The sequence below is a fragment of the Rhinolophus sinicus genome, linkage group LG05, assembly GCF_036562045.2.
Source record: "Rhinolophus sinicus isolate RSC01 linkage group LG05, ASM3656204v1, whole genome shotgun sequence".
In the NCBI taxonomy this organism is placed as follows: Eukaryota; Metazoa; Chordata; class Mammalia; order Chiroptera; family Rhinolophidae; genus Rhinolophus; species Rhinolophus sinicus.
The window spans coordinates 136,674,842-136,690,509 of record NC_133755.1 but is presented as its reverse complement, the minus strand read 5'-3'; the positions used below and the strand labels follow the sequence as shown (position 1 = coordinate 136,690,509).

The window sequence follows — 15,668 nt, the reverse complement described above, 5'->3', positions numbered from 1 at the left end:
GGCCCTGTTGATCCTGACGGGCCCGGGCAGAAAGAGAGGGGATGCTTATTTAATCTGGTCTTCATCTGGCCCAGACAAAGCCGAAGCTGAGAGGATACCTTCCTGCCTGTGTGTCAGTTCCAAAGGCTCTGTGGGCCTCCAAGATCTGCCTTCTAGATAGTGGTAGTTTCGGTTGATCTCATACTTTCTGCTGCTTCTAGGGAATAGCAGCATGAGACTGAGGCCAAGGCCAGCCCATTCCCCTCCCTCTGCCATAGGTTTTATTCATGTCTGGGATTTGTCGTCAGAGAACAGAGAACGTGACAGGTAGCAGACTGGAGCACACCCTGTCTAGCCTCCCGCACCTGTGCTACCATTTGCTCCCCGCATCTCTAGCTAGGGGTCTTGTCCCTTTTGCTTGCCCCTTTCCAGTAGGGGAACCTCACTGGGTTACAAGTGCAGGCCATTACTTTTTTCTGACAGCTTTAGTGAAAATTGATCTTTGTAACTTCTGCCTGGAGTTTGGCCTCTGAATCCACCTAGAATACATTTGTTCCTCCTTCCAACTTGCAGCTTTTTAGATTTGAATCTTAGAATTTTATAGCAGGAAAGGACTTTGAAATCTTCTGTCCAACTCTGTCATGTTATAGTTGAAAATATCAGGGGCCGAGGACTTAGGAGTTTCTGCATGCTCAAGTTCATGCTGCTTAATTATTGGTGGGAGAGATGGGTCGACAACCTGGTGTCCACACTTCTTTTTCAGGCAGTGCCTGTTCTGTAATACCAGGCTGCCCTTGAATTTTATTTAAAATAAGTGTCATTTTTATTTATTTAAAATTTGGGAAGGAAGTAGAACTTAAAAGCAGAAACTTTAGAAACTTAAACTCATAAAAATAATGTTCTATTCTTTTTTAATGAGAACAATAGCCTTCTGGTAAGGTCTCTCTCCTGCACTCATATCTTTCAGTTGTTACTTGCTCATCTTTTAGTCCCAGGAAAGACTCAAGAGAAGATCCTCAGAGTTGGCCAACACTGGTTTTAGAAGCTCTGATGTTTGACTTCATCCAGATGAATTTAGAAGGGAAGAGGGATTTACCAAAAAGGAATTTATCTATTAATTTGCTTAGTTTATAAGTATGCGTTCTCTAAACAGATCTTTGTTTTCAAGTATTTAAAAGCTTCATTGGGTTTGATCTATCCCTTTTAAGTAGAATGTTGCGATTTATAGCAGTTTTTAATTCGATTTAAGGGGTTAAATATCTGTCAGTTCCTGTGGATTTTCTTGGCGTGTTAGAGGAGAATCAAAGACTGAGAGCAGGCTGTTGATTTCTCTTTATACGTTGTCCTTATGCTGTGCATAAAACGAAAAACTAGAAAGTTCCAGAAGGTGAAGAGGATGCTTCTACAAGCAGTTCTGACTGTGGAAAGAATAAAAGCAAATCATTCTTGTGGGTGCAAACTGTATATACTTGTCTTTCAACTATTCTTGGGCACTATACGTTGACTTATATTGGCTGGATAGCTTTGCAGTTTTCTATAGAGCTTGAGTCAGGGTTCCTCAACCTTGGCAACCTTAGTTTTTCAACTATTGACATTTTAGGCTGGATAATTTTTTTGTTGTGAGGGGCTCTTCTGTGCATTGTAGGATGTTTATCATCATCCCTGGACTATAGATGCTAGTAGCCTCTTCTCACCACCTTCCGCAGTTATGACAACTAAAACTGTCTGTAGACATTGCCTAATATGTCCCGTGGGGGCTAAAATCACCTTTAGTTAAGAACCACTTGTTTAAGTCATTCTTTTTTATTATTAAATTTATTGGGGTGACATTGGTTAGTAAAATTATATAGGTTTCAAGTGTACATTTCTATAGTACCTCATCTATATATTGCATTGTGTGTTTACCACCCAGAGTCATTCTTAATGTATTAGAAAATAATACGATTTTATTCCAAAGGAAAAAAAAATCAGTCACATTTGACTTACCTTGGAGAAAAGCCAGGGACTTGGTGAGTGGGTATGCCCTTTTCTCCTTTGCAAAGTACCACCCCTCTGTTGGATGGCACAGAGCAGCTTAGTTTGTGAGCTGTCCCTGAAATGTGATGGGACTGAAGGGGGATTGGAGCCCTGGGAAAAGACTCACAAGAATGTTTTGATTTGATTCTTTCTCTCCAGGTTTGATTTTATCCTTGATAATGTTGGTGGATCCACTGAAACCTGGGCTCTAAATTTACTCAAGAAATGGTCAGGAGCCACCTATGTGACTTTGGTGACCCCTTTCCTCCTGAACATGGACCGATTGGGCATAGCAGACGGCATGCTGCAGACAGGCGTCACCGTGGGTTCGAAGACATTAAAGGTAGGGAGGAGTCTCGGGTGGGGAGAGCAGGCAGGTGTCTCATGCTTCTGGAAATTGATTTCCACCTCGCCGGTTTCTTTTATCTTGGAGGCACCGTGACACATGGGCTCTGGAGTCGCACCCTTACAGGGTTCCAATTCTGGCCTCCACTTAGTAGCTGTGTGACCCCGTGCAAGTCACTTAATGTTAATGTCTCTAAGCCCCAATGTCATCACCGGTAGAATGAAGCTGATAGGATATCTGCCTTACTGCATGTTGTGAGGATTAAATGAAATAATCCATGTGAAGAACTTGGCACAATGCTTAGTACATAGAAAGCGCTTGTTAAATGTGAGACTTTATTGTTAGTATCTGATTCACCCTCTGCCTTTTTCTTGCCTGTACCTGAAGGCGCTGTCTCTGTCTTCACCAGTCTTAACACATACAGTCTCCTGTACAGGAAGGTGGAAACTTTATTTAAAGACAGTGTGCAGCTCCCTGTTTTTGTGGTGGTAGGATTGGGACACGCCAGTGATTCCCAGCCCGGGGCTCTCAGACCTTCAGCCGTCCATGGGCATATTTTGAATTTCAAAAACCTGAAGGAAATTGTAGTCTTACTTCAGTCAGCCTGCAACGCCTCATAGAAGCATCATGCCTTTTCTTGAATGGTATCAACTTGTCCTAACAATGCACATCCCATGTGAATCCGAAACTAGCTATTGATGGCATTCTGAGAATTTCTGAGACTTGATTATTCAGCACGTCTGTTAATGAGGCTGCTTTTCCCAGTGCTGTAGGGAGTTTTATCACTGAACTGAACACATTCAGTGTGTGGTGGGCCTCGGAGACTAGACTAGATCAGCCTTAGTTATAGGATTGATGCAGAGCTGAGAGTCTGCTCTCTGCTTACCATGATAGCCTGATGTCATCACGGTGGTGACAGGGGCTCAGATAATTCTGTGTGATACACTGTGATAATTATAAATCATTAGTTTAGAATCTGAAATTAATGTTGACATGGAATAAGTGATACAAAAAAATGAAGATAAATTCTGTTTTTCTAATTAGACAAAATACTTCAGACTCAGGAAAAAAGCAGTAGGAGGTTCCTCTGTGGTAAAAATGTTGTGAGTCACTGTGTCAATCCAGCCACGCTGACCCGTATTTGTGAGATGACTGACTTGGTACTTAGCTATAGCTTCTTCTATGTTCTAGAAATTGGGACCTTTCCGGGAGTGAAATTTAGGGCTTTGGTCTCTCATATTCTATGTACTCACTGAATACTTAGAAGTCGTAAAGAAGAGCCATGATCGAGGAGACCACGACTCAATTCTTAGGAACCATGTATGGATAATAGAGATGAACAAACCAGCACTGTACTCCAGGTTCTTTATTTTCATTTGATTGAGACAGCAGCCAGAAACAGTGTCCACAGGGTGCTTTGTGGTAGAGAAAGAGATCGGGATCTTAACTGTCCCTTATCTCTTCTTTCCCTTTTCACAAATTCCAGGCTTTCCAAGTGCTTTAAAATATAAGTTTAAGTTTTCTATAAGATTTTACACTTTGTGCTCCAGTGAGACCTCTCACAAGTTAACCTTCAGCGTTGTTCTCAGAGAGTAAAACAGGCCCCGCTCTCGTCATGTTCCCTTTCCCCCTGCTTGAAAGATGATAGTGGTATTCTCATGTGAAAACCTTTTAAGTAGTTTCTGATGTCTTTCTGAGAATGTGCACAGTTAAAGCCTCATTGTAATGGCTCTCCTGCCTGCTTCGGTTTACTCTCTCCTGCAATGGCCTGGAAAAAATACAGATCCTTAGAGCAGAATATAAAAATTCTGCTGTTGCAGACCAAAAGTTTCACTTTACAGGGCAACCTGCTGTAAAGAATTATAGACGCGGCAGTTGTGACTATTGCTGTTCCTTCTTTAAAATCCTAAACATTACCAGCATGTTTTAATTGTAGTCTCTAAGGCCAGATCTTAGCGGGAAGAACATGAACAGGTCTTCTGTGATTATATGAACTGGGCTGCCTGTAAGCTCGGGACGATCTCAGTGCTTCTGGTATCTAGCTACACGAGACTTCAAACAGTATTTTTCCTTTTCTTTTGTAAGTGTTACCTAGACGAATGTTTCCCAAGCTCTTTCATGCTCTGACACACATAGAAAATGATAGCATTTGAAGAGCATATTGAGGCTGCTCTGAGCCAAGAGCAAACTACCTGGAGACTCTGCCAGCCCAGGTTCTGCCTGGCTAAGGTTCTCCCAAGGGCTGCCGGGAGTCCAGGTGTCATCGCACCTGTCCTAGGGTAAGCTTGGCGGTGTTTGTATCTATGGTCCTCAGATAATTATTAATGGTGCCTTCTTTAACTTGCACAATTGTCCCAGGTCAGACAATAAACTGTAGGGTCACTCAGCCAAACCAGTAAGCCAGTCCTGGTGCACCTGTTGCAATGCTCTGCCTAGACAACAGCATGGTTTTGACTTTCTACAGTCTTAACTCTGATTTGATATTGCCCCAGTCTTTCCTCAATAAGCTTTACTTTTTAGCACTAGATAAATATGTATTGAAAACTTGCTGTGTATCAGGCACTTTACATAACGTTTTTCTTTAATCCTTCCAACAACCCTGTGCGCTGGGGATGGTATCACCACCTGCAGGCCAGGAAAAAGGCTGAAGGAAGTAGCTCGACCTAAGTGACACAACTATTAGGTGCCCGAGCTAGAGTAGCAGGTCTGTTCCGTTGCACTTGCCAGCTTCATGCCATGGTAGTGGTTTCTGTCATGCTGAGCGGTTGTGAGACAGAGGTGAGCTCGGGCAAAAGACGTCTGAGCTCTCCCAGTAGTTGGTCGCAGGTGCGGGGAGGGAGGCAGTGGTGGTGGCTGGCCCCGTACTGCCTCTGGCTAGCTCACATCTGGTGTAGCGTAGTGGGGCAGGTCATTGGGGTGTCATGGAGAACCTCAGCTCACTTGTTATGTTGATTGTGACCTACCCTACCTCCCACATGAAGAACAACAATCAAAAGTGGGGCTGGCAGGAGAGTGGCCTCAGTGTGAGACTTTTGCTTATCTTCACCTGCTGTAGCTCTAGGGGGCGACCCAGCCATGATGAGTAAGAATCTTTACACTTTGTTTTACTTTAAAACCGTCTTATTATTCTCAGAGCCAGTAACGATTCTGTGATTGGATTTCTTATCTAAGATCATATTTTGGTGCCTTACTGCCCCCAAAGAATTCTTGAATTAGGTAAAAAAAACTCTTTTTACCTAATTTTTTTTGCTTTTAGGCTTTATTCAAACCTTAATAGAGAAAGCCTGATAGGGAATTGAGTGTGTAAGACTACTTAGACTATCATTTTAAGGAGGTTCCTGTGCTTACTTGCTTGTCAGTCATGGTTTAGTGAAGAAGCCTGAGTTCACGTGGATATTTCTTTGTTCACTCAGTGATTTATTAAACATTTATGGAGCCTCCACTATCTGTCAGTCATGTGCTCAGGTGCTGGGCATACAACTCATTGTGTCAGCGGAAAATGGCTAATCAGTTTGTCTTAGTCATCCAGAAAATACTTCTCCCTTAATTTGCATTTAATGAGATTTTGTTCTTTCCTGTATTTGACATGTCTTTTTTCTTTTTCCCCAGCATTTCTGGCAAGGAGTCCATTATCGCTGGGCCTTTTTCATGGCCAGTGGTCCAGATCTAGATGACATTGCAACACTGGTGGATGCAGGAAAGGTAAGTGCAGCCCATTGTATTATTGCTAAAGTGTTCCTTGTACTGTTGGTGACCTGCCCACCAAGCCTAGTCAGTGGGAACTGTCCAGAGGTCGTCTCAGCCAGCATACATGCTGCTTACACGGCCAAGTTTAAGTGCTGTGTTTTGGGTTCTGTCTCCATGGGAATCATAGGCATAGACTGCTGTATCTGAAAAAGAGCTCACACGTTCTAGTCCAATCCCGTTGGTTGATAGAAGAAGACACCGGCCCGGAGAGGTTATATGGTTTTCCCAAGGACACTAGTTGTTAGCAGAGCGGGGATCTATAGCTGGGCTGTTAATATTTTGGTGATGGTCGTGAAAAGAAGGCACCATGAAGGCAATATGTACAAAGTGGGGGCACACGTGTGAGTTTACAATAGACCTGCTTCTGGATCTTCTTCTGTCTGAGGGCGAGGCTGCTCTGAAGGTAAGTGGGTTTCCAGATGAGCGAGGAGAACAAACACTGTAGAACCTAACCCCCAATAGGAATGGACTAGAAGTCAGGTCTCTGGGTCTCCTGTTCTCAGGCTGGTGTAATAAAATTGAGGGCAAATAAATGGTATGCCTGAGAGAGTCAGTGAGCAGGACGTGGTGAGGATGGATGGAGATTGGAGGGGACAGCTGGTTGTTGTTTTCTGACTACTTGTGCCTGTCCTGCTGTGAGCTTGGTGGGGAAGGACCGCTGCTTATCATCTGGTCATTTCTTTTTGGGTGTCAAAGCCTTTCGGGGAGGCTGGGGGTTGAAAGGTGCCTCAGTGACTGTCCGCTTGTTTGGGTTCTTACATGGCCTTAATGGCCCTGACATTCCACCTCTAAAGGAAGAACCCAGAAGGCAAACTCATGTTCTGGTGCTGAGACTCATGACTTCATTGAGAGATTATGGAATATAAGACGGAGAACCTTGTACAGCTCAAAGGGTTCCATGAGGGTGTAGATAAAAATGATTCTCATGTTACAGATGAGAAAACTGGCTCAAAGGGATAATGGGACATGCTCGCGTTTGCAGAAATGGGACCAGAACTACACGTCCTGGCTCTCAGTCCTGTGCTTTTCCCTCTCCACCATTCGGCGGCTTTCTTTGTGCTCGAGGCTGACGGAGGACCGCAGCTTAAGTTGTCTTATCCTTGTCATTTTACACTGGGCAGGGAAAGGAGTGGGAGCAGGGCCAGCATTACCACCCCGTGAGCCATGCTGAGCCACTTGCAAAGAGCCCTCTGCGATGTGCTTGCTTCTGCTGGCACCTGCCCCCTGCTGGCCCATTATTTCATCTTTCCATTTCAGTTTTGGAATCGAATGTTTTTAGGAACTACTGAGTGCTTTTTGTGCATTCAGGTTTCTTTTTTAATTCGTTGACAGCAAAGGAACTATTATTAGGTTGGTGCAAAAGTAATTGCGGTTTTTGCACTTCTTTTTTTTTAAATTTTTTTTTTTCTATTGGGGAATCTTAGGGAACTGTGTGTTTTTTCAGGGCCCATCAGGTCCAAGTTGTTGTCCTTCAATCTAGTTGTGGAGGGCACAGCTCAGCTCCAAGTCTAGTCGCCGTTTTCAATCTTGAGTTGCAGGGGGTGCAGCCCACCATCCCATGTAGAAATTGAACTGGCAACCTTGTTGTTGAAAGCTCGTGCTCTAACCTCCGGCAGCTCAGTGGCAGCTTGTTGCCTTCAATCTAGTTGTGGAGGGCGCAGCTTGCTGGCCCATGTGGGAATTGAACCAGCAAACCTTTTGTTCAGAGCTTGTCCTCTAACCCACCTGAGCCATCGGCCACCCCTGCACTTACTTTTAACCTTTTAAACCGCAGTTACTTTTGCACCAACCTAATATATGATAGAAAAGGCCTGCTACTCTTTCCCAGATTGTTTGGTTCCAGGTTTGCGTGCCTTTTCTCAGGTTTCTGAGTCTTGATGTGTCCTGGGTAGACGGGGCACAGCTTTACTGTGACTGTACAAAAGTTCCTCTTTGTGGGGTTCTTCCCATATCCCACAGGATGCGTATTTTATTTCTAGGAAGAAAAAGTGAACTTTCGTCAGGTAACTGGGTCCGTAGTTCTGCACAGTGGTTCATGTGGTCAGAGGCTCCCTAGCCGGAGGTCGCTGTCCTCCGAAGTCCACCCTGTAACTGTGCTTGTGCTCATACCTGCTCTAGGCTGTCCCGTGCTTACCACTGCTGCCCTGCATTCAAAAGACTGTGACACATTCTCACTCTACTCTTTACGAAAAAGAAAACAGAGGTGACTTGTGTATATGTACCTATTAAATATGGCAGATAACCGACAGAATGGCTAAAGGAGGACATGATAGAAATAAAGATACCCTTGAAGTGTCCTTGAATGAGGGGGAGTGAGGAAATATTTCTTTGGCCTTTGATTCTCTCCTCTCTTGACCAGGATTACTTGAGCTCTGGACTAATTTCTGACAGCGAAGGGCTCAGGGACTGTGGGAGTTGATGCCATGATGAGGCCAGCCGTCCTGCTTCTTTGTGGGTGTGACAGGTCACTGACTGTCTACACTTGGAAATTGGAAAGGATTACGGGACAGATCTATTTACACATTGTGTGGTTAGGGAAGACTGTTCAATTGGACAAGGACTTTGAAATTCTTCCAAGCTTTGGCTGAGTGCTTAACGAATCTCATTAGCAGCTGTCTGATAGAGGAGCAGTGGTTGTTTTTTGACAGTGGGAAGCGTGAACCGAAAGAGCGTCCTACTCTTTTAAAATACTTTAAGTTTTTGAATAGAGATACATTTGCAAGGTTCAAAATTTAAAAGACAGGAAAAGTAATTCCATGAAATCTTCCTTTGACTCCTGTCCCTCCCTCGGTCACTGAGCGGCTCCCTGACAGAAACAACCAGTGTTACCAGTTTCTTGGGCATTCCAAAGACGTTGTATGTATCAGTGGGCCGATAGAATACAAAGAATGATTTATAATTAGCACACACAGTAGAATAGGCTGCTACTGAAATTGTTCCTAGTGCCTACAGTTTATTGGCATTTTCTCCTAAGCACAATAAACATTTTCTGTTTTTACACTATTTAGCAAACTTTTTTTTTTTATGGGAAGCAAAAATTATATTCAGGTCAAACATATGTCATTGATTAGCATACTCAGAGATTAGAAACAGGAAAACCTAACGTATATCTGGTTTACTGTCCTCACCTCCCCTCACTCCCCAGCCTATCATTGTGTCACATTTGGAAAGACAAAGGCCTGAGAGATTAAATGACATGTTCAAGGTCACACACCTAGGAAGGGCCCGGGTCCCCTCTAGGACAGTTTCTTCCACCACGCTTTGCTGCCTTTAAGATCGAAGAAATAATAGTTAAACAAACAAACAAACAAACAAACAAAATCCCTCATAGAACCTTCATTGTTTTCTGCTTGCGTAGTCATCCAAACAAACATTAGATAGGTGGAATTTGAATTCTGTCTACAAAATCCTCTTCTTGAATTTCTCAGTATCTTGCAGGCCTGAGAGGAGGTGGTGAGACAGTCTTTAGACCATAGTCAGCCACTGATAAGAATGACTGTGCTTTGAGAGAAAATATTTATACATACGTGCCTACCCTGTTTCCCTGAAAATAAGACCTAGCCAGACAATCAGCTCTAATGTGTTTTTTTGGAGCAAAAATTGATATAAGACCCAATCTTATATTATAGTAAAATGAGACCAGGTCTTATATTAAATTTTGCTCCAAAAGAGTCATTAGAGCTGATTGTCCGGCTAGGTCTTATTTTCGGGGAAACACGGTATATATGCATGTATTTCCTTTTGCTGCTGTAGCAAATTACCATAAATGTTGTGGCTTAAAACAACACACACTTATCATCTTACATTTCTGGAGGTCAGAAGTCCGGAGTGGGTCAGCAGGGCTGTGTTACTCTAGAGGCAGCCTGCGGGGGGTGGGGGGGGTGTTTCCTTGCCTTCTCTAGCCCCGAGAGGCTCCTGTATTCTTGGCTCATGGCCTCGCATCACTTTGACCTCTTTCCATCATCACATGTCTTTCTGACGAACTCTCCTGCCTCCCTCTCATAAGGACCCTTGTGATTACATTGGGCCACACAGATAACCTCCACATCTCAGATCCTGAATGTAATCCCCTCGGCAAAGCCCCTTTTGCAGTGTAAGTTATCCGACTCACAGGTTTTGGGGATTGGGATGTGGGACATCTTTGGGGGATCAATTCTGACTACCACAAACATAAAATATCTCGAAAGATATGAAAGAAACTTGAAATATTGGTTGCCCCGAGGAGGCAAGCGAGATGGCTAGGATTGAGTATTGGCAGGGAGACTTTTTATTTGTACCCTTTCATCTTTGTGAGTATGTTTCTTTGCACACATATATCCTTCCTATAATTATTAAAGACCTTCAATGTTATGTACTTAACGTCCACAGGCCTATTCAAGATCCTATGTGACCAGTCAAGCTTCTTGGTTGAATTGATGATATAGATATCTCAGTTTATTTCTTTATTTTAGCCAGCATCAGAGTAGCTCTTATGTAATTTATCTGAATTTCATTTAAAACATTTACTGAGGGCCTGCTAACTCTCTGCTTTACCCAGTAGGGTGTGTGGAAAGATGCATTGGCAACGCTGAGTTACCTTCCAAGCAGCGTTGTCTGCTAGAACTTTCTGCAGTGATGGACATGTATTCTGCACAGTGCAGTATGGTAGCCTCTGGCCACGTGTGGCTACTGAGCACTTGAAATGAGGTTAGTGCAACTGAGGGTCTGAATTTTTTCATTTTACTTTTGATTAATTTAAATTAAAATAGCCACGTATGGTTAGAGGTTTCCATATTGGACAGTGTGGCTTAAGAGAAAAATATACTAAGTTCTGAGTCAGGCAATTTTTCATACCCCTGTTGGGATGGCCTGGCCCTAGTTTAAGCAACTAATTACATTCCAAAACTTTAAGCTCCTTATGTACAACTGGATATTTTCCTCCACAGAAAGACTGTAACGATTAGGGATCGAGTCCCCAGAACCCCTAGAAGAGGGTTATCTTGCGAGATATGGCAGCAACCTCATGGCTCTCACAGTCTTGATGCTACTGAAGTTTTCTGATGCTATTGGAGTTATTTCTGTGGGGAAACGGAGGCCGACTTTCTCCCTCCACCTTCTGTTAGGAGGAGGAATGCCTTTTTTCAGGGGGACCTAGGGACAAGTTCTGGATGCTTTCCAAAAATGGGCACATTTACTCCCTTGGAGAGCACCCCTACCCCATTCCCCATCCCCCATCTCACCACCTATCTTCCAGCTTTGAGTTTTCCATTTGGGGCAGGAAGTTCCAGAAATAGGAAATGCAAGCAAAGCTCACCTCTTCCTTTTGTCTTCTTTGTATCTCCTTAGTTTAAGAACGCTTCTTTCCCTTTACCCTGACCCTGGAAATATTGATCTTGTCACAGAGCTCAGGACTGTACCAGTTCAAGCGGTAGTGGTCCTGCCCCGCCTGTCCTGGGTCCCTAGTGTCTGCCCACAGCTGTGCACTTGGACTCATGCCAGGAGCCTTACGTCTCCCTTGGTGTCTGTCATTTGCTTGCCCTCCTCACACATTCCACTCTCTGAGAGGTCTGGCATCTGTGCCATCGGAGGTCAAGGCCGAGGGTGTGTGGAAGAAGAGGGCCGGCTGGGACTCCAGCTTCCTCCCCACACGCACTCAGGCCTCGCAGTAAGGAAATCGCGAGTACTGGCCTCTGACTTGCAGTTCGCTTTCCTAATGTACCCAACAGGCTCGCTCACATATTTGGATCCCCTTTAAGCTCTACCGTTCTGTGATTCTCACTGGGAAAATGGGAATTGCGGGACACCTCTGCCTCCTGACACAGCTGCCTAGATGATGGCCTTGCTCCACCAGCTCTCGCGTGCTCTTGTGGGGAGAGGTTTTTCTTTCCTCTTCCCCTCCAGGAGCACAGAGGTTTCTTTCTCAGAGGCAAGGAGACTTGCCTCTCAGCTGGTAAGCGGCGGTATTGGAGGCCTCGGAGGGAGGTCTCTGTGTTCTCATCGAGGGGATGTCCGGCAACAAGTGCCAAACCCTGGGGACTGGCTTCCTACAGCCTTTGTTTAAGGAACGTACGGCACAGTCAGCAGACCCTGCATGGGGGTCCAAGCCTGGAATGAGTGCTGCTGCCCTGGCATCTCCTGGTCAGCTGCCAGCCCAGTGAGTAGCCAGAAGTGTTATAACAGGGCCATCGGCTTATAACAGGGCTCCCCTGTGCTGGGTGGACTGTAGCAGTGTCATCACATAACTGTCCACACATCACTGCGAGTCACCTTCCTTTCCCCTCTCTGGGTTTTTGCTCTGATCCTTTTGTCCATAACAAACAAGTATTGTCCGTCTGATGTGAGGCTGTAGGTCGACACTGCCTCATTATCCAGTTAATCTCCGCTGCTGTCACATATTCAGCCAACAGTGGCATTTGCCTGCTTATTAATGGAAAGCCTTTTTTTCATTGTCACTTATGGGAAGAGTTGAATGACTCATTATGCCACAGTCAGCCTTCTGGGGTCATTCCCTGCAGTGGCCTGACCAGCCCGATTAAAGTGCAGGCACTATGGGCTGCCTGTGTCATCAGGTCCGGATCTGCGTCTCCCGTCAGAGCTGTAAAGGAAGCATAGCTGCATGAGCCGCGGCAGTTCATTCTCCAGTTCAGCAGGTGGATTCACAGCTCCTTTGTGATCTCTGGTAACACTGCTGCTCTGTCGGTTTCATTACTAGTGTCCCCAAATGCTCAGTGATGAGTTATTATTGCCTCCGTTTTCTTGATTTGTCTCCCAGGTGCCTGTTTTGTGTACCTGCTCTGCCGAGCACTTAGAAGGCACGCAGTCAATCTCTGTGGCATGAATAAATGTGTGGGACCCTAAGAATATGGCAAAAGGCTGCTGCGATTCCCACGCTAGTGTGCAGAAAACTCCCCTGGGAAGCTTATTTAAAATGCAGTGTCTCCACTCCTAGAGATTCTGATTTAGTTGTTCTAATGGGAGGTCAAGGACTCTGCATTTTAAGCATACTTCAAGTGACTCCTTCTCAGGTAATCAGCATCCAGAAAACAATGTCCCAGGAGCTTTACAGAGAGTGGTGGGTTTTGGTGGTTTCATGAGGGACATGCAGGACGCAGCTTGAATGCATTCTAATCTCCTAGCAGAGAAGGCAGGTAGGTTTCGTGGAACACGCCGGCTCAGATCTGTGGATAGTGTCTGCGGTGTTGAGGAAGATTTTGAGGTTGTGCTCAGTGTGCTGGGGTTACTGATGGTTACTGATGGTTACTGATCAGTGATGTCCTCCATAGGTGCAGGTGGGAGTGGTGGCATACGTACCGCACATGTGTCAGCTTGGTGGCCTGGACACGGGGCTTAGAGACCAGATCCTCAGCTGACATGTTTCTTTAGCATGAGGCAGGCTGACCAACATGTAGGCTGTGATAAATCATACTCCTTGGCTACCTTTCTCTTCCCTTCACATTTTAGGAGTAGATGTAGAAAGCAGCCAATGATATTTGAAGGTTCAGTGTATCGTGGTGAGAGCACAGACTCGGGTACCAGACTGAATCCGGCCTTATCACTTAGCAGTTGTATGATGTTGGGCAACTTACTTAACTCTGTGCCTTCATTTCTTCATCTGTGAAATGGGAATAATGAATATGATAGGTAGTACCTATCATAAGGTAGTTTGTAGGGATAAAGTGAGAAAAAATACGTAGAGCACTTAGAATAATGCCTGTCACAGTGAGGCCAGTATGTACTAGCTGTTACTTTGATTATGAGCTTATTGTGATCTGTGGGCACAAAGGAACTTTTAACTCTTTGGAGAAGGGAACTTTTGGAATCTGAGATGCTCTTCTAGTGACTAAGCTGTGAAATTGACACGAGAGAAAGTTACATCGGATGCACCTGAACGTCACAAGAACACTTCTTCCTCTTGTATGAAGCAAAGTGTAAATCATATGCATTGGCTTATGCTTTCTGACAGCGTCTCCTTGCCCGTGGAGGCATAGGAGGCAGTCCACTGAAATACCCAGTGGACAGTGGTTGATTTTGCTTGAAGTTTTTAGAAGGAAACGTTCAGCATGGTGAGAGAGGGTGCTAACTGGGAGCTAGTTTCAGGAGGAGGTTGCTGGTAATACTAATGAGTAGTGTGGTAAAAGAACCAGCAGTGTCCATCTTTTTGGAGCGGGCTGAGCTGGCTGTCCTGTCAATTCTAACCAGCTTCTCTGCTGTGTAGCAAAGTCTCCCAGGGCAGGTCCAGCCTGGGACAAGTGCTCCTGAAGCTCAGATTGCCCACATAAGACCCTTGCTTCCCAATTATCTCATTGGTTTTCACCTAACTGACATTTAAAAAAAATGTTTAATTAACCTTACCTTTTATTTTTCTGTATTCTTTTTACAAATACGTTTTACTTTTCAATTACAGTTGACGTATGATATTATATTAGTCAGGTATACAACATAACGATTAGACATTTATATAACTTACGAAGTGATCACTCCAGTAAGTCTAATACCCATCTGACACCATAGTTACTATATTATTGGCTGTATTCCCTGTGCCGTACTTCACGTCCCTGTGACTGTTTTAATAACTGCCCATTTGTACATCTTAATCCCTTCCCTTTTTTCACCCAGTCCCCCAAGCCCCCTCCCATCTGCGACCATCAGTTTGTTCTCTTTTTCTGTGAGTTTGTTTTGTTTTGTTTGTTCATTTGTTTTGTTTTTTAGATTCCGCATATAAGTGAAATCATACGGTATTTATCTTTCTCTGTATGACTTATTTCACTTAGCATAATACCCTCTAGGTCCATCCGTGTTGTTGCAGATGGCAAGATTTCATACTTTCTAATGGCTGAGTAATATTCCATTGTATATATGTAGTACCTCTTCTTTATCCGTCTATCAATGGAAAATTGGGTTGCTTCCTTCTTGGCTATTGTACATAACAGAGGGGTGCATATATCTTTTCAAATTAGTGTTTTGGATTTCTTTGGATAAATATCCAGAAGTGGAATTGGAATTGCTGGGTCATATGGTAGTTCTATATTTTTCATTTTTTGAGGAACCTTCATACTGTTTTTCATGGTGGCTGCACCAATTTGCAATCCCACCAACAGTGTACGTGGTTTCCCTTTTCTCCACGTCCTCACCAACACTTGTTGTTTATTGATTTATTGATGATAGCCATTCTGACAGGTATGTGGTGATATCTCACTGTGGTTTTTATTTGCATCTCTCTGATGATTAGTGATGTTGAGCATCTTTTCATATGTCTGTTGGCCATCTGTATGTCCACTTTGGAGAAATGTCTATTCAGGTCCTCTGCCCATTTTTAAATTGAATTGTTTGTTTCTTTGGTGTTGTATGAGTTCCTTATGTATTCTGAATATTAACTCCTTATTGGCGGTGTCATTGGCAAATATGTTCTCCCATTCAGTAGGATGGCTTTTTGTTTCGTTGATTTTCATTGTGCAAAATCTTTTTAGTTTGATTTAGTCCCATTCGTTTATTTTTTCTTTTGTTTCCCTTGCCCGAGAAGATATATCCAAAAAAGGATTGCTAAGAATGATGTCAAAGAGTTTATTGCCTGTGTTTTCTTCTAGAACTTTTATGGCTTTAG

The 15,668-nt window shown here is 44.0% G+C and overlaps 1 protein-coding gene across 8 annotated transcripts in view; it reads left to right on the top strand.

Moving 5' to 3' along the window:
- The window catches only part of RTN4IP1 (reticulon 4 interacting protein 1), a 147,942-nt gene that overhangs the window by 29,851 nt on the left and 102,423 nt on the right, over nucleotides 1-15,668 (top strand). For 7 of the 8 annotated variants that reach the window (XR_012496704.1, XM_019734979.2, XM_074333355.1 and 4 more), the window contains exons 7-8: nucleotides 2,155-2,338; nucleotides 5,951-6,043. Coding sequence is in view for 7 of the 8 variants with exons in the window: in XM_019734979.2 (XP_019590538.1) it covers nucleotides 2,155-2,338; nucleotides 5,951-6,043 (277 nt within the window). In the remaining variant the exon portion in view is untranslated. Of the gene's footprint in view, nucleotides 1-2,154; nucleotides 2,339-5,950; nucleotides 6,044-10,625; nucleotides 10,645-15,668 lie in introns of those variants that run through there. The other variant, XM_019734981.2, reaches the window with a different exon arrangement.